The sequence below is a fragment of the Cygnus atratus genome, chromosome 3 (genome assembly GCF_013377495.2).
Source record: "Cygnus atratus isolate AKBS03 ecotype Queensland, Australia chromosome 3, CAtr_DNAZoo_HiC_assembly, whole genome shotgun sequence".
Taxonomy (NCBI): domain Eukaryota; kingdom Metazoa; phylum Chordata; class Aves; order Anseriformes; family Anatidae; genus Cygnus; species Cygnus atratus.
Genome location: NC_066364.1, coordinates 52,440,038 through 52,454,666, shown reverse-complemented (window position 1 = coordinate 52,454,666; position 14,629 = coordinate 52,440,038). Strand labels below are relative to the sequence as shown.

The following is a 14,629-nucleotide window of genomic DNA, read 5'->3' as shown; positions in this document are numbered from 1 at the left end:
CTAACTCAATACTTTTCCATCTATATTTCCAGTGTCATCAATAACCAGTTCACCTGAAAGTAAGTAAGGAGAGGAAGTGATTCAGTGTGTCAGGAAGTCACTACCACTTTTTAGCCTCTTAAAACAAATTTTCAAGTTTTCATTGAATTCTTTTGAAAAGCCAGCATCACTCTGCCAGTTCTGCAACTGCATGATACAGGTTGATGAAAAGTGGTTCTGAAACTATTTTTCGAATTTTTTTCCATTCAACTACAATGATTTGATGAAAAATATCAAAAATCAGAAATAGATTTCTCTCAGCTGTCACCAAGAGTTTTGTAAAACACTGAATTGTGGTGAAGGACAGCCGTCTCCTTTTTAACATGGATAAGTGAGGATCTGAGCAAGCCAATTCATTTCACATAACTCAGTAACGCCTGGTATCACATAGCAGCAAGTCTCTGAAGCTGTTTGTCAGGGAGGATTTGAACTTAGGGCTTAGAGGTGAATACTCTGCATTCCCGTAACAGCTTCCTGAACCATCCTTTCACTGACTGCTTAAATGCTGCACTCCAGTTTTGAAACCCTAAGACCCCTCTCCTCTCCCAACACTTAGCATATCCAGGTGCTGGCTGCATTTTGGTTTTCAACCAGGCTCCCCCTGGCTTTTGTAGGATTTGGTTTTGTGTAGCTGGGACTTGCTACATTTCATGCCCTCAAGTAAGCAATGTAAATCAGCCCTATCCTTTAGACAAACAAGAATGGCAGATTTTCTTCTGAATGGTACCAACAGTTTTGTTCAAGGCAGGCTAGGATCCCTGCCAGATCACCCAGAGGAAACTCATGCCATTTTTGCCTTTGATGGGAAAATGCTCCTATTTGTTTTACTCTGGAGGCAGAAGTCTAAATTAACCTTCTCTGTGCTGGAGGATTTGCTTTCGACCTCCCCTGAAGTTGAGGTGGTGTGAGTTGAAGGATAATTAAATAAGTTGATAACTTCAAGCTCATTTTTAGTGTTAGTGATCTTTCTTCTGTGAAAGGTTTATTTCCTTGTCACCTTTCCCAGAGAATGTTGGTCAGTTTTTAGGTGAGAGTGGTGGGAGCAGGTATTAATGGCAAAAGTGTCTTTTTTTTTTTTTTTTCCCCTGCAATGTTATAGATCCTCCCAATCTCAAAAATGTCCATTGTTGAAAAATTGGAAGTATTCATAACGAGTATTCCCAGCAACTGACCTTTAATCTACTTTTCCTTCCCTCAGCAGCTGGTGATAATATTTGCACCACATATAAAGTTTTCAGAAGTTGAAAACCTAGGCTGAACTTGCTTGTCAGATGATTTAATGACAAGTGATGAGATGAATGACTATTATCTTTAATATTTGCATTTTAACACTTTTTTTTTTCTTTCCAGATGTGATTTAATCACAAGATGCTGGGCCCAAGAACCTCACAACAGACCTACTTTCTTTTATATTCAGGACAAACTGCAAGAGATAAGACATTCTCCACTGTGCTTCAACCATTGCGTTGGAGACAAAGAGGCAGCAACTGGAGTCATCAACCAAGCTTTTGAGGGTAAGTCTGGGCAGCACCTGCTGTCCTCACTGCCTCAGCCCCATGAACTGCAACAAAGCGTGATTCAGCAGTTCTTTTCATTAGTCACTGCCGCAAATTCTCTGCCGATTAAATGGGAACAGAAGAGACTTACTTACTTCTCTCATAATGAACTTGTAAAGATGCATTAGGTGCCACTGTGTATGATGCATTAGGTAAAGCGTATATAAGATTACCAAGCAAAAAAAAACAACGCTGTGAGGTTGAGACTGAGTCTGCCTCACAAGACACATCCAACTTGCACCTAAATTTCCATTTCTCCATTAGCTAAAGATGGCAGTTGGGCAATTTAGGAGTACCGGTTCAGCAGTTGCCTGAAGGGGGACATAAATTAGATACCTAAATAAGGCAGGCTTTATCCTAGCCTGAACTGTGATAGCTTCAGTCAGGAATCATGGTATGCCTGTGTTCTGCACACTGAATGAATAAAACAAAGTGATGTTAGGGAAGATATGCTTAACAGTCTACACAACAAAATCCAATTAGAGAATAACATTGTTAAAGTTGTGAAGGCAAGAATTCAAAAAATAGGTGATGCCAAATTTGAAGTTGCCTGTGCAACTATGATTTGGAGCATCTAAACATGGAAATGAAAACAACTGACTGGAGCAGAAGCAGGAGCTTTTCCAGTCCTGCAGTCTGACTAAACGTAGGGGAAAGTGAAGTCTTTGTAAACAGTGTGATCTGAAAATCTTCAAAAAGAAAGTTTTCTTTATTGATTTTCCTTTTATTTATCAGTCTTTTTCAATTTAACCTGTTTTCATAGTATGGTTTTCTAGTGAAAAAACAAAAATATTGTAAGAAAAGTGCTTCCCATTCTAAGAAAGCAAAAACTACTTGTTTATAAAATTTCTGAAGAGTTTTTTTTTTTTTTTCCTCACAAAATGATATTGAACTGGGAACTCACCCTGTTTCATAAACAGTTTTTATACATCAGTATATTGTGACTTTCTAAATAAAGAAATAAATTGCTGATCCATTCCAGGAATGATGCAGTATTCAACTACACAATTTTGTAGTATTTTTTCTAGATATTCTGTCCATGTTCAATTCCATGGCATTGTCCAATGCTTGGTTAATGATAGTTTATTTGATATTTTGCTAATCTTTACCATTCAATGTAGCTTTACAGGTGTGAGCCTCTCCTATTTTACCCATCATGATTTCTCTTTCTGTCAGATTCACTCTGTGCATGATATGGTTATGTGTAAAGAGGGTAAAGACTAAGGCTAAAGACTTTATCATTGACATGATGGACCAAAGCAACTTAGCACTGATAACCTATAATTTCCTGCCTTTTTTTTTTTTTTTTAATGGTTGATTTTGCGTCCATATCCTATAATGAAGAGCTTTGTGCTATGTGTATATGCATGTAATTTCCTAGTTTCTTTAAGGGCATCTTTGCTCAGAATATGCCAAAATTGTAGGTTCAGGTAAGAGATACTTAATCTGTACAAGTCTAAACCTGGCATTAGCTCAGGAAATGAGTACAGCCAATTAATTAGGCACTTTACCCAAGCTAATAGGCCTTAAATTTTGGATAGATGTTACCTCACCTAAATGCAGCTGTCCAGAAGCTAGCAGTGTCATCTAAGATATTCAACAAGGTATCTCTGTGGCCAGAAGGAGAAACAGCCATGTCCAGAGAGTGATGACTCTCTTGTTTTAGGCATGTATCATAGCAGGAAAGGAGTCATCTTTTGCCTTTCTCTCCACTGACGACAGTTGGCTTCTAGATGACTCATTGTACTGGATTTGGACATGATTTGGATTAGATGTTTAATTTTCAGAAGGCTACTGAAACACAACATGCACTGGACACAGGGCTGTGCTGATTTGTCTGCTTCCATCTACTCCTGAGCTAGTTTGATTTCCTAATTTAGACATCTGTGTGTTCCCTGACTCCATGAGAAGAAAGAAGACATGAAAACTAAGGGAGTTAAGACAGTACTGTGGCATTAAATCAATACCAGTTAAAGAACTTCAGCAGGGTTGAAATTTTACATGTGCACCCTGCCTTTCTGCTGCTTGATGTTGGGGAACAGACAGGAATATAGGTTGTCATTCTTTTGGTGGAGCAGACATGACACATGTAATATGCAATGAGTTTAGTTTTGTTGCAAGTCTCAGCTTAGTATGTTCCAACTACAATCTTTGCTCTGCTGTTAGCTTGCTCAAGCTAGGCAATCCTTATGCCAAAATTGTAGGTTCTGCCGTACTGCAGAAATCACAGAGAAACATTGATGATTTATTTCTTTGCCATGGACGAAAACGGTGTTCTTAAAAATGGTGAAATTACTGAAAAGTAAAATATGGATTGAGACTGACATGAAACGTTTGGTTTGAATAGGTAACATTTGTAAAAAAGTTTACTACACAAAATATGGTTATGTGGTGGGGTTTTTAGGGCAGTTTTAATAATAGTGCTACTCTATAATGTACATTACAGGGAATCTGTTGGCAATGGTCATTTTTTAAATTAGGCTCTGTATCTGTTTGTGATAACCTAATTGGTAAAATCTGACCCACTATGGTAACCAGGGCAATTCCATATAAGCGGAACTTTGGCAGTATCTCTCAGAACCAGAGCGTATTTTGCTCAGCACATTCTCTTCCCTAGTCTTACCCTTTTCCCCATTAGGTGCCCTATTCCCTCTCAAAGATTCCCTCTGTTCTTTCCTTAACATTGTATCTGCCCATGTGGTGTTGCCATAGACCCACTGTTGCATCTGCATTGGGACAGGGAGGCAAAGCAAATCTTTTTAATGCTTCTGTTTCATCTTTTCACGTTCCAGTTCTCAAAATTCCTCCTTAACTTCTCCCCGGGCTCATGTGGTGATTTTCACACAGAGAATGTCCATCAGAAAACGGTGTAGCTTGAGTGTTAACAGTATGTCTTGAAATTTATTCATCTACATATTGTCCTTTCATATGATTGCATTTTAAGTTACTAAACACTTGATAAGCTCTTTACAAGTCTCTATGACAAACATACTTATTTCTCCATATATTCATAGTTAATCTGTCAGCTATTTGCATCTTTCCCCAAGAGGGTTTTTATAAGTCCATTAAAACTACGCACTGCATACTTGACTGAAGGCCTGGAGTCCTGGCAATACTTTAATGTTGCTGGATTATCTGATCAGAGAACCAGTTTTCTGTAGATCTCCAGCCCTGAAATTATTGAACTGTTTTTCTGCCTTCAATGTAAACCCCCTGCTGTGGAGTTCAGTGTAATGCTGGCTCTGGAAGTATGGTTGATTTAAGCAAGAACTAGCAATTCAGGTTCTAGTCAGCCTTCCAGACTAAAACACACACTCTTTCATAACCCTGCCATACACTGTTTGGGGCACAGAGCAAGTCCCAGTCAGTGATTTATAAAATGCTGTATTACAAGTAAGTGATTTTTAAAATAACCGTAACTTTGGATTCATTTTTATCTGGGACTGAATGGAGCTCTTCTTGTGTTTGTAGGAGTAGTAGAAACATGACAGCCAGAACAAATAATCCAAAATACTGTTCCATGATGGATTGTCCTGGACAACATTTTCCAAAAATGTTACGCAGTCATTGGCCTTTGTGTGTAATGAAACTCCTGTCATGAGCCTCCCGCCAAGAAATGCTTGCTCTCACCAGGAGACTTGGTTCCAAAAGAAAGAGCCAAATGTCAAGCAAAGTGAAATGATAGACCTCAAAATAACCACGATACTTAGCCCTATATGGAATCATACATCTTCCAAATTCAGTTGAACCTTACCTGCTTGTACTTAGTCACACCTTTCGCAGGTCCGTACGTGCTGTTAGCACTATTTCATAGGTGGAAGAGCTGGAAAATGTTAGATTTCCGTATTAACGTTAATGCTGGTGCGGTATGTCATGCAGACTGAAAGTATGGGTGAATTAATATAAGGAGTATGTTAGTGATCTGGACTGCATGCTAACAAGATAGTGTAGGGATGGCAAAAGGGACACCAGCCTTGTTACTGCAAGCTACCCTTCTAAAGGAGGCAACGAGTAGTGGTAAATACACCCAAGCAATACTGGCAGGTCGTGGCACTGTTGCTTAGGAAGGGAGGGAAGGAAACCCAGGAAGAGTCTGACTCCACTGCCTTGATTAAAGGATGATGGGGATGGCCGGCTATACGCAACAGTAACTCTTGCAGCACTGGAGAACCAGGCAGCAGCCCACCAGGATGTGCAGATTGGTTCTCAGGCTCCAGCAGCAGTGGTCTAAAAGCGGTATTATTTTTACAGAAATAAACATCACAGTCAGGAGAACATGAGTCTGTTTCTTTGGGTTATCAGTCTGCAAAATAAACGCTGCAATGAATACTTTATTAAGCCTCAGTTCCACTCAATATTTTCAGCATTTCTGTTGGGTCTCCATGGGTATTTCCTCACCTACCTCTCACTGATTTCCAGTGAAACCCTTATCAACGAGAGTTATGTACCTAAATCCACCTGTACCCTGTTACTGCTGCATTTCAGCAGCTGGGCACAATACCAGTCCCAGCAATCATTGCAAGTGCTCTGTATCATGGCAATGTAAAGGACCCAGAAATCTACCAGTTTAGAGTTTTTCCTTCTTGCTCTTACAGGCTTTCCTGGGGCATTGATTGTGGGCAGGCAAGAAGAATTAACATTTTTAGAGTGAGGGAAGCACTTTCCGTCAGGAGGACTGAGACATCTGTGGGTTACCTTAACGGTTTTGAATCAAATGGGAATTGATTCAGCAGATGCCCATCCATTGCTGAAACATTGGCTGTTCTTCCCCCAATTGCAGTAAGTGCAAAGGAAATGTACAAAGGATTCATAAATCAGCATGCTAAAAAGATGGTCCTGCATTGCTGTAAAAATAACCAGTCCATCTATTTTCAGACGCAACTTTTTACATGTGTACATGCAAGACAGCATGATATTTTTTCAGGTCCCAAGCGTTCCTCTTTACGGATGGAAACACCTGTTTGTTTTGGCAAATGTCTTTGCCGACATCAGACAACTGGGCATTAAGCAGCTGGAGCAGCTCCTTGCCTTTATGACCCAGTGGAACTATTCTTATCAGCGCTGCTCGCCCCAGTCCATTTGGACCTTTAAGGAGAAAATGTCAAACTGCTCAGAAACTTTGTCAGAGCACTACACTGTTCCTGCTAGAAGTGTCTCCTCTTGCAAAGGCAGATATAAGGTTCTTCGAGGGTCCCTGAGGAAATCCAGGCCAATCTGCTGTGCCAATTTCCATGGATACCTTGTAGTTATCCTGTAGATAGGAGGGAATTTTACCTTCAACTGACAACATTTCTCCTGTAGTGATTTTTTTAAATCACTTTTTAAAGGCTGTTAATGTGCTAATCTACCTTTGGTAGAACCATGTGGATCATAGATTTTATTTTTTTTTGGTTCATTCTTTGAATGGAAAAATTTGGTGAGGAGAGGAGTTCTGGCATGACTGGACACAAACAGCGACTACAGAAAAAAAAAAAAAAAACAACTCAAAGGATGGTTACGTTTGCCCACAGTATTTTGTTTTGTTTAAAAGCCATAAGTGCTTTTGTTTAGAAAGAGTAAAAGGAAACACATTTGGCCTCAAAGAGATCATTTTTTAATCCCCAAACTGGAGCTGCCTCTTGAAATATGTAGGAAGAGATTTTTGCAATTTCTCCTTTTTTTTTTTTTTTTTCCAAAGCCAGTTGTTCAGTGTATTTACTTTTTTTTTTTTTTTTTCCCAGCAATTAAATTACCTGCTAAAATTTTTTCTTTCTTTCTTTCTTTCTTTCTTAATTCATTGCAAACTTTTTGAGGGTGTTTGTTTTTAAAATCTGGGGTCAGTGATCTCACCATTAATGATAATAGCTGCCTTCTCTGCTGGCTGAGTAGTACTGGATTGCTGTTCCCTGTGTAAGAGCGATCAGTTTATTTTCCTAAAACCAGCTGCCTTTTAAAAACTGTTCTGCACACCTCTCTGGACTTAAAGTAATCACTTGGACAAACGGAAGCTCCTCTGAAGCAGATGTGTTGATAAGAGACATTTTTTTAAACCTAGTATCTAGCCTCCTTTGTATTTTTCTGAAATTCAGTAATCCTCTTCCCCACTTAGCTTAGTGAGTGCCTGACCCAGAGCCTGTGGAGGTCAGTGAAAAGACTTCTTCCAAAACAGTGAGTGGCTACAACACTGAGGGAAAAGGTAAACTTGGTGGTGTGACCATTTCATATGTGTAACCTAGACTAATGCTGTTTGATTCCAGACAGCGCACATGAGCCATATGACATTGCAAGAAAAGTAATGCTACTACTTTGCCTTGGACCAAGGGAAAAATAAAATAAAATCAGATGATCTGATTTCTGTTGTATGGGTGCAAAGATATGACCAACTGAAAATTAAGTACTGTGTTTATACTGGCTGTCTAAGCTGTTTGAAAGTCACCAGAGAGTTGTAGACATGTTCAGAGGACGTTACTGCGTAAAGGTAAGTGTGAAAAATAAGCATCTCAGCAAAACGACTCATCCCTCTTTTCTCTCTCCATTGACTGTAAAGGGAGTCTGGGCAAGGAGCCTAAACTAGGCACATAAGATCTGAGTAATTAAAACTTGGTAAAATGACTCCTGCTTTGTGACCTAGAGAATGGGGCTGCTTCCCTGCTTTTATATATATATAGACGTATTGTATTGCAACAAGTGTGAAACTGGCCTTTTTTGGGTGCTCTTATATTAAAAATGATAACAAACTATTTAATAAACAGATTTATATCTGTATTTCCCAAGACAGCATCTTGCACACAGGGGGTTCTGTCCACAAATCTCTAAAAAAAACCCTATCCAAATAAAATAAAAAACGTCAGTCTATGCTTCAAGCAGTTTAGTGCTGTAAAAGTGCAGGATGAGCAAAATTCTTGTTTTTAGCATCTTTAGTGTCTGACAGAATAGCAGGGTTGGTGAGTCACCCTCAAGCCATGCGAGATCATATGCTTCATTAGACAGGAAACACAGATATATCTCCACTGATATATAATACAGAGTGGGGTATTAAAACGGATATATATTTGTTCTATTTATATTCTTACTGGCAATGTGCAGACACTGAAACACAGCACCTCCAGCTCCAGGTGGCCAACAGGTATCAGTAAAACACTCCACACACAGGAACTGTCTCCTTGAGCTAACTGACACAGCTGAGAAAGAGCAGTCAGGGTTCAGTAACCACCTTTTTCTCCCCGAACAAAGATACATCATCAAGCGCTTCTTTTGAATGCTTTCAGAGCACGGTACATCTTTCTGCCATGCCAGCAAGTCAGCCAGTCTCTTCTTCACCTGCACGTAAATTGTGCAGAAGGGACAAAAGGCAGAATATGTATGAGAAAAGCAAGAGGATGCTAATGGGAAAAAGTAAATGTGACCGCACTTCCAAAGAAGTGATTCTTACCCTGTTGTAGGTGCTAAGCATTGTATATGATTGCATTGCCCAGAATTAATAATGTCTCAGGCTGGAAACTTAGCTGGTGTAAGGCAGTGGTGTCCCACCGTTTTCTATACAGCTTTGTTAATTTGTGCTAGCTGAGTATCTGGCCATGAAACAGCTCTATCAGAAGACCAATATCTCTAAGATCAGTTTGTTCACTCCCTACCAATCAGCTTTTCTAATGACTTTTTTTCCTCTTCTACATTGTTGTATTCTGGAATTAACACCGTCCCCCCCCCCCCCCCCCCCAAAGCATCTGCTTATCAAGACATCATAAAAATTTGCACCCTTCCAGGCAGGATTTCAAAGCATGCTGTGAGCCCGCACAGCCTAACGAGAAGGCAGCAAAATGCTCCGTGCGATGGCGATGCTCCATGCTTCAGCTGCCCCATGGCAGGAAGCAGCCAATTGAGATGCTGAGATCTGGACGGGGAAGCACAGATTTTATCAGGTCAGGACCAGTCTCCTCAGAGGAGGCTAAGCAAGCAAACTCCATCCCTCATGAGTATGAGTCAGGCGATCATCGTTTCTTGTATCACTTAATGCAAGGCTCTTTAGGACATGGTTCTGCTACCCCTGGAGAGGTGCACTGTAATTAATTTACCAGCAGTTTGGCTCAGATGTTGTGCTTACCACTGCTATTAGGGAAAATGTCCAGAGAGGTCAGGGTCACATGCATTTAGGACCTGAGACAGGTATCTATGCAGCTACAGCACAGAGCTTTGAAGGTGCCATTTTATTACTGGAAGCAGTCTGTCTGAGGGCACACAGAGCTTAGTGGGGACCAACTTCTCAGCAAAGTTGTTCTCCGCCGGTACAGAGCTCTGGGCTGCCAGAGCTAGCCTGCCTCGTGCCCTGAGGTAGGTTGTTTGAAGTGAATGTGGGTAACTCTACACTATGCAGCAGTTCCAGCATAGACAACCCCTCAGGATTTAAGTGTTTGGAGTCAACTCCTCAGCACGACTTCAGATTCCATGAAGGTGTTCCTTGGACGCCTCCTCTCGGGGCGTTCTGTTGGCTCAGCCAGGCTTTGCTTGTGAAATCTGAGGGGATCACATCACATGGTTTATTCTGCATTTACTCACGTATAACCCAGCATGACTATACATCAATCAACTAATTTTAGCAATGTTAAAACTGAAAAGAAAAGAATGATATCTCGTGAATATGCTGACCTGCCTCCCCACTCCAGCTTGTCTCTATCTTCCTTCAAATTCTTAACGTTTTTTGGAAGGGTCTTCCTAAGATTATTCAGACTTCTCTGTGTTGGCTTATGGCTTCCCAGGGTGTTGGTGATGCTTCTAGTTCTCACATTTCTGGGGGAATTTCACAGCACATAATGATTTTTTCTTAACTGCTCATTTTCAGTTTCTTCTGTCTCCATCCACCATATAACTAAGTGAGCAGAAATTGCTTGCTTGCTTTGCTGACTTACATGAGAGGCAAGCATCATACTGTGTAACCTGGCATCTTTGCATAGGTTTTTTGGCTTGTACATCAGAATGGTGCTAAGCTTCCATGGGTGCTGAATGCTGTGGTAAGAGGAGATGACACAACAGCAAAGGAAAGGGTACTTGTAGTGAAAAATCTCATTACAACAATGGCTACGTAGCTTGTATGTGTTGTGTCAGAGGAGAAAGGATATCAACATTGTATACTTCTGTCTTTTAATAGGGAAAGAGTATTCTGCAACAAATAGTCTTTCTTGCTGATTTTGTTTCCAAAACTCGAGAAGTAAAACCGAGGCAAGATATTTGACTTTTAGGTCTTTTTCTCTGTAATAATAAACGCAGCGGCATATAGGCTAAGAAAGGATTATAATATTTTATATATTCTGTAGTTCTTCAGACCTGTTGGGGAAAGAATTAGTAATGTATCTATATATCTGGTAAAAATATCTCAGTGACCTCATACTCACATTTGTGTAAACATCACCTCATCAGTTCCAGATACTTATACAGGAAACAAATCTGAATGCTCCTCTAGTGTTCTATACTTAGGCAGGTCAGCCGGCATATGTCTGGTCTCTAAATACCCAGTTTTACTTGGGTCCTTATTTTAAGGTTTCTCTCTTAAGAGTTTGCCGCAAACATGCCGTCAACATTTGCCAGCGTGCCTTTTCCAAAGCAGCTTGCGCCTGAGGGTTTCCATTAAAAGAATTATTGAACAAAAACCACATACAAAGAAGAGCTGTACTGTTTGGTGAAGGCTTGGTTGGGATTGAGTTACTAAATATTGCCATAATAGTCCTGAACTAACAAAGTGAGTATCAAATGATTTTTCATAGCTGTCAGTCACTGTGGTATGTGAAGACAGTTTGTTCTGTCCCAATCCTCATCTTGCTAACAGGTTTCTAAACTCCAAATTCTCTTTCATATTTTTCTTTGTAACATTTCCTAATGGACTCTAGCGTGTGGAAATGACTTTTGACTTTGTAGCTGGTGTGTGTGTGATTGTAGTGACATAATAAATTGTATGTTGCCTGCTGCAACAGCACAATGCTTGTGAGCCTTATGAGTAGAGAACTGTGAATGTCACATGCTTCATTTTCCAGTTGTGAAGTAAAATAAGGAGGGAGTGTAATAAAAAAAGGTATGTGTTACTAAGAATAAATGTACAAAATAGCAACAATTATAACTTGAGCCTTTAGTTAATCACTTTTACTTTTTTTTTTTTTTTTTTTTTTTAAGATATAGCCCCTGAAATGGTTTTCAGGCAACCATGTATATGTGAACACTATCAAAATAAGAAAAAAATACAGTTTTTAGGAATTGGCAAAGCACACTTAATTGCCAACTTCAAGCTTCTTGAAAGACAGAGTATTACAATTCATCTAGAAAGAGAGGATATTATAATTTAGTAGGTAGAAAACTGCCCATGTTACAGGACTCTTTAGCAGTATTATTGTATTGTTAGCAGGGTTACACAAAGACACAGATTAAAACTACTTTAGCTTTATACAGGCTGTCTTTAATACCAAAAGAAGCAAGTTTTATTCATAACTGTATTGCTGCCCGTGAAGGTATGAATGGTGACGACCAAGCGTCCCTAAGTGATTTGGCTGAAGATATAATCCACGCAGGCAATAAGAGAAAATAAGTTTGATTCATCAGTCACTCTTTATGCAGTCACTAGACCAACTTTCTCCACCAGCTGACTTTGCATGCTTTCAAATACTACATGTATATCACCGTATGATTGTCTTTTTTTATTATTATTTTAATGCAGATTCGGACAGTATACTTTCAACTACACTAATGGAAACAAGGGATCAAGAAGGCTTAAATTATTTGGTAGTAGTCAAAGACAGCAACCAAGATCAAGGGAGCATCAATTCTGAGGAACTTAGTTCAGTCTGATTCCCTCTGTTTGAGGACAGAAGAGAAAGCTCTACTGAAGACGACGTAAGCCAAAGAAAATATTCTGCACTTTATCGTACTTATAACGTAACTACCAGAGAATGTCATAAGGTATTGAATGATGTGTAGACTAAGACAACAATTACATACTTTTTGATTTTCTAAATGTTATGGTTCAGGTGTTTCACAATAAATAGTTTAAGGAAATAAAATTTTTAATCAAACAGCAAATAATTTTACTCTGATGCTGATTAACTTTATGCAGCCACATTCACCTCACACATAGACAGTCCTTCCAAAACAGAAGAACTGGTATGCTGTCTCACAGAAGGGACCAACTTATTCATGAAAAAAAAAAGAAAAAAAAACCCAAACAGTTGAAATCTAGCTCCATTGTGTGCACACAAGGATGTACAAATGGAAAAACTAATAGAAGTTATAGTTGTATTTTTATGAACTCCAAATCTGTAAGCAACGGACAAAAGGTGGCTGGGTTGTTCACTGCAGGGGATGGTCTATTTTATTATTTAATTTAAACCAGTGCTTGTAATCATCTTGAATGTAAATTGTGCAGCAACTGATCTGTGAATCTAGATGAATGTGTTTTCTTACATTTCTTTTCCTTTCCATTTTTAATATTGATCATCATCTCATTTCTTATTAGACTGGATAAAAGGAGATAATTTTCCTTGATGTGTTTGGAGATCTAATTAAAATATATAATAAAACAATATATAAATCATTACTGAATAAAAGACAGAAATAAGCTCTATGGAATGTATCATGAACAGTAATTTGCAAATTTTGCAGTTATTCATTGACATCTGTCAGGAAGATAGAATCATGCCCACTTTATGCACATATTTGATCATGGGACATGTTGGAGAGTAGTAAAGGCACCATCTGAGATCAGAATGTAGACATTTTTAAGGTGCACCTCCACTGAAATCAAGTTCCAAAAGTTTCTTAAATGGAGAAACAACATAGATAAAAGATTTGATTTTTTACTTTTTACTTCAAATTTAACAAAAAATGAGGGATTTTGAATTATGATTCTTTAAAATTCTCTGTCAAAACCAATCCAAGTAGTCTGTAAATATAAATCAATGTTTTTCTCGTTTGCAGATTAACCACATTTGTACATGCACAAGCAACATTTTCTAATACCAACAGTTGGAGCATTTCCATCTTTTTTTTTTCTTAAATTATGCTCACCAGGCCATGAATGACAGATAAATAAATACTGTATAATGTTTCCTCTCTCTTCAAGTGCTATTTGATTGATTGTACAGCCATTCCTTACATTTCAGTAACTTAAACATGAATAATGTTTACTAACCAGTAACATGTGCTAGCCAGAAACCAGGAAGATCCCAGTTTTGTAGTCACCCTACCTGGATGAATTTAAGTGCATGTGTAATTCAATCTAACTGAAGAGGACTGCTCAGTCAGCCAGCTGCAAACAAAAGTTTGAAAATCAACCTGACTTCATATGCTATCTTTTTCATTAGCAGGAGAAGCCTTCAGCCCTGTCAAGAAGCTTGTCTAGGCAGCACCATTCCCAGGCCTCATGACGAGGTCTGTGATATAATTGAGGTCGATTCAGTCTTATGTTGGTCTGAGTTGAAAAAGGATCATGTAAGAGCTTATTCAACATGGGTAAATTGGGTTAGTGGATAAGGTGAATGCCAGTGAGAGAGCAGTCAGAAGAACCCTTGAGTTCTTGACAAAGTCACACATACCCAGAACTGCACAGAAAGAGCAGAGGGAAGATGTGTTGCTTTGTTTGCATTTTCTAAGTGCTGCAAGACAAAACTAGATTTGATGGAGGATTTATCACAGCAAGATGAGGAAGAAAATGTCAGGTTTAATGCATTGCCAATAAATGATACTCAGGATATTGACCAGTGATCTATGGTGATTAGGTGCAAAAGGCACTTCGAGAAAGCCTTGAATTTAAGAGTCTTGACTTTCAAGGGTATTTTTTTTTTTAAATAAGTGTAAATGGGTTTAAGGATTATACTGTCTTTTTAAGGAGATATGTATTTAGGGGAAAAAAGAATCCTGATGTGTCAGAAATGTGTTAAATGTGAGATAAGGGTACTAACGAATGTCATTATGACAACACGTGTGACATACTGCTGAGAGTCTCATCCTCGAGTGTAGAGTTAATATTGTGCATTTTTATCTTCCTTGTTTAAAACATACATTGACAATGAGTGTAGGGC

General features: G+C 38.9%; 1 protein-coding gene across 1 annotated transcript in view; it reads left to right on the top strand.

Moving 5' to 3' along the window:
• ROS1 (ROS proto-oncogene 1, receptor tyrosine kinase) overlaps nucleotides 1-12,401 on the top strand; it is a 76,866-nt gene extending 64,465 nt beyond the window's left edge. Inside the window, exons 43-44 of the mRNA XM_035538630.1 lie at nucleotides 1,390-1,553; nucleotides 12,271-12,401. Of these exons, the coding sequence (XP_035394523.1) occupies nucleotides 1,390-1,553; nucleotides 12,271-12,401 (295 nt within the window). The remainder of the gene's footprint in view (nucleotides 1-1,389; nucleotides 1,554-12,270) is intronic.
• Nucleotides 12,402-14,629: the final 2,228 nt, after the last annotated feature.